We start from the raw sequence: 4,018 nt of genomic DNA, 5'->3' as shown, positions 1-4,018 counted from the left end.
ACCAGGTCTGGAAGCTTAAAAACACACCAACTAAACCACAGTGGAGAGAGACCGTTCAGCTGTGACGAGTGTGGAAAGTCTTTTACCAGGTCTGGAAGCTTAAAAACACACAAACTCATCCACACTGGCGAGAGACCGTTCAGCTGTGACGAGTGTGGAAAGTCTTTTACCACGTCTCGAACATTAAAAACACACAAACTCATCCACACTGGAGAGAGACCGTTCAGCTGTGGAGACTGTGGAAAGTCTTTTACCACGTCTCGAACATTAAAAACACACAAACTCATCCACACTGGAGAGAGACCGTTCAGCTGTGGAGACTGTGGAAAGTCTTTTACCACGTCTCGAACATTAAAAACACACAAACTCATCCACACTGGAGAGAGACCGTTCAGCTGTGACGAGTGTGGAAAGTCTTTTACCGAGTCAGGAAGCTTAAAAACACACCAACTCATCCACAGTGGAGAGAGACCGTTCAGCTGTGGAGACTGTGGAAAGTCTTTTACGCAGTCTGGAAACTTAAAAACACACCAACTAATCCACACTGGAGAGAGACCGTTCAGCTGTGGAGACTGTGGAAAGTCTTTTACCGCGTCTGGAAGCTTAAAAACACACAAACTCATCCACAGTGGAGAGAGACCGTTCAGCTGTGACGAGTGTGGAAAGTCTTTTACGCACATTTCACACTTAAAAACACACCAACTCATCCACAGTGGAGTTAAAGCGTACACCTGTGATCAGTGTGGCAGAGCTTTTACTCACAGTCACAGCTTACAGAGTCATCTAGTTACCCACTCTGGAATTAAGGCGTACAGCTGTGACATTTGTGGAAAAACTTTCAGCCTGATAGGGAGCCGAAATACACACCTACGCATTCACACCAGACATGATGTGTACAGCTGTGATCAGTGTGGTAAACAGTTTACTACAAACACAGAGTTACGACATCACATGTTCACCCACACTGAGGAACGACCTTATAAATGTGACCTGTGTGAGAAGACTTTTAAATCTCCACGTTACCTGAAAGCACACCAACAGATCCACACCAGAAAGACTCTACAAGTGCAGTTACTGTGAGGTATGTATTTATATTTTTATCTTATCAGCCCCGACTGTTTGAAACAACTCTGCTCATCAAATTGTGTTAGCATGTTAGCAATTCTACTGCATGGAAAGGCAGCTGTGAATGATTATTCAGACTCTAATCACAGGTTTTTAGGGATAGTGTTTGAGAATTGTGTTATTGTTATTGTAGCATTAAACTAGTATTACTTTAATGTTTTTACTCTTATCGTTTTTATAGCACATTAAATTGAGCTGAGTGTGATAATGTAAACAGTAAAATGTAGTTGGACTTTGGCAGAGATGCTCTTTGTTTCAGGTGACGTTCAGGATAAAAATGTTAAGGACTGACTTAGACTGTCTTTGTGTTTTTGTTTAGAAGCAGAGCGACACAGATGGATCAAGTTCTCAACCCTGTCATCGCTGTGGGAAAGACTTTTGTTGTGACCTTTGTGGAAAGACTTTAAGTCATTGAAGGACTCTGAAAATACATCAACGTAGACACACTGGAGACAAAATGAACTACTGTAAAGAATGTGGGAGAGCCTTCACCACTTCAAAGGACTTCAAACAATATGAACTCCTTCACAGTGGCGTTAAAAAGCATGTCTGCGATCAGTGTGGGTCATCCTTCATCAGTGCACGTCAGCTTGAAAAGCATAAACGAGTCCACACATGAGAGAAACCATACAAGTGCAGACACTGTGACAAAACCTTTTCACAATCATGTGATCATACTAAGCATGAACGCAGACACATGAAAGAAAACTTCATCTGTGAAAGAGTTTGAGTAATCTCAGTTCATACTCCACTCAGAAACGATTCCATGTTACAAATAAACTGTTACGTCTTGATTCCTGCTTTTACGTTAATCTTGTAAACAGTACATTTGCATAACGACTGAAACCGGCCCAATGAATGAACAATGGGCTGTGAGGTCAATTTCTTCATCATTAATATGCAAATTCTTATGAGCATTGATCAACAACCCACTGGTCAATGGCCATGAGTACCATTCACAGAGTAAAAATTTGCATAATGATTATGAAGTTTACTGTTACCAATGTTCAAAAACATTTACTAAATTATCTTCTCTGTGCAAACGTCAGCGTGATGCAGGACTGAAATCATTGCCATCTCTGGATCACAGTGAATCTGCAGAGACAGAAAGATCCTCTTCTGGTTTCAGGGTCAGACTTAAACCTTGAGATCAGGCTCCACAGAGTTCAGGTGGAATCTTCTGTAAAGATCTGATGAGGCAGCTATGAATGAAAATGTGCCTCTTGTTACATTTTAAGCTTTCTAAACTGTTCTACTGTAGTGTTTGTGTTGAGCTTTGTTCCAGCAGTTTGATTAAGAAATCTGTTTCCTGTTATATTTTTAAAGAATGCATTGATCCATGTGTTCTGCAGGTTTTTTTTCCAGCTTGTTTGTGTAATGAAATCCTGCAACAAGTAAACCAAAATTTTATATGTTAAATAAAGAAATGGTTTACTGACAAAGAGTTTGAGCCGTGATGTCATTTCCTGTATATCAGAGCAACACCTGAAGTGACCAGTGTTTAAAGTCAGAGTCAAATTTTGTGTCAGCATGACCTTGTGAAAACTGCCTGGCGATGCTTCACTACGTTATCTGCTAACTGTTAGGGTGTAGAAGGACGAAACTCCCAGGGTGACCAGTGGCAGGAGCTTCCTGATGCAGAGAGTTGAGTGTGGGGGATACAAAAGAGAAGCTGAGGCATCCCAAGGTTAAAGCTGGCATAACTGAACTTTAATGTTTGATGTGTGTTTTGGCTCTCCTGCGCGCAGTAATTAATAGCTTGAACACAGCAGAGCTTGATATAAAGACCTGGGTGACAACTAACTTTATGCTGCTGATTATACTTGGCCCTAAAATACCTAGAAATATGGTATCTAACCAGATACTTGCTCTGGATGGCATTACCTTGGCCTCCAGTAACACCTTGGAGTAATATTTGACCAGGACATTAAACAAATATTTAGGGCTGTGTGATGAACCAAGTTGAAAAAGCAGAAGGAGTCACAAGAATTATTAGAAAAACAGAGTTTTCATTCATTTAACCCAAATCTTATATTTACAAAAGTAATTAATGTTAAGCTCATAAAAAATGTCAAAGAAACAAAACTGAACTCAGGCAAAGAACTGCAAACTTAACAAACCAAATAACTGCACAAAGAAATATAACTGACCTAAACATGAAATGGCACAGAAGGGTAAATATATTGTCTGATCAGACCACTATGACACACGAGGAGTTTGTGTGTTGTATAGAGCGCTTTGATACTATGGGAGAGTAGAAAAGCACTATATAAGAATCAGTCCATTTACCATTACCATGAGTGACCAAAGTGTCTCTATTGTTGGGGAATTCTCTATTGAGTTGTGAAAGCTGCTTGATGTCTCATCAAACCGGCAGTAAAAGTCGTTGAGGGCGTTGGCCAACAGTGGAGTGGGGCTGTGTGCTTCCTGAAGTGAAAATCTGGCATTTAAAGATGAATGGAAAAGACTCGCTCACAGCTGACTAATGAACATTTGCATGCATGCTTAAGAACTGCATTGACCCCATTTCACCCAAGCTTTAAAATTCTGCCTGCAAATATCAGAGGTGTCTGTGTCCATATTTTCTCCAGCATACGGGGGATTCCCATCATAATAAATCTTTTGGTAAGAGGTGATTAAGAACCTAATCAAAATTTTCCATCCAAATTGCCTCCATCTTTGTGAGGTAGTGCATTTCCATTGTTCTTTCCATATTTGAGTCCATTCATCCTTTGTTATGCACACTCCTCCCTCCTTCTCCCATAATAAATAAAAAATGTATATAAACAGGAAATGTGTTTTTTGTTGACATCACCACTAGTGATGCACCGATATCGATACCGGTATCTGGTATCGGCCTCGATACCACATTTTCTAAAGTACTCGTTAAAAG

General features: G+C 40.3%; 1 protein-coding gene across 3 annotated transcripts in view; it reads left to right on the top strand.

The window, feature by feature from the left end:
- The window catches only part of LOC134622713 (gastrula zinc finger protein xLCGF3.1-like), a 3,159-nt gene extending 891 nt beyond the window's left edge, over positions 1-2,268 (top strand). The window contains exons 1-2 of one of the 3 annotated variants that reach the window (XM_063468083.1): positions 1-1,081; positions 2,175-2,268. The exon at positions 1-1,081 is cut by the window's left edge and continues 891 nt beyond it. In XM_063468083.1, coding sequence (XP_063324153.1) covers positions 1-1,080 — 1,080 coding nt within the window. In that variant the 3' untranslated portion in view covers position 1,081; positions 2,175-2,268. Of the gene's footprint in view, positions 1,082-1,444; positions 2,050-2,174 lie in introns of those variants that run through there. The other 2 variants (XM_063468082.1, XM_063468081.1) reach the window with 2 other exon arrangements.
- Positions 2,269-4,018: the final 1,750 nt, after the last annotated feature.

This window comes from Pelmatolapia mariae, unplaced genomic scaffold (assembly GCF_036321145.2).
Source record: "Pelmatolapia mariae isolate MD_Pm_ZW unplaced genomic scaffold, Pm_UMD_F_2 NODE_ptg000169l+_length_33615_cov_1, whole genome shotgun sequence".
Classification (NCBI taxonomy): domain Eukaryota; kingdom Metazoa; phylum Chordata; class Actinopteri; order Cichliformes; family Cichlidae; genus Pelmatolapia; species Pelmatolapia mariae.
The sequence above is the reverse complement of the archived record's forward strand: the minus strand, read 5'-3'. Positions and strand labels throughout refer to the sequence as shown.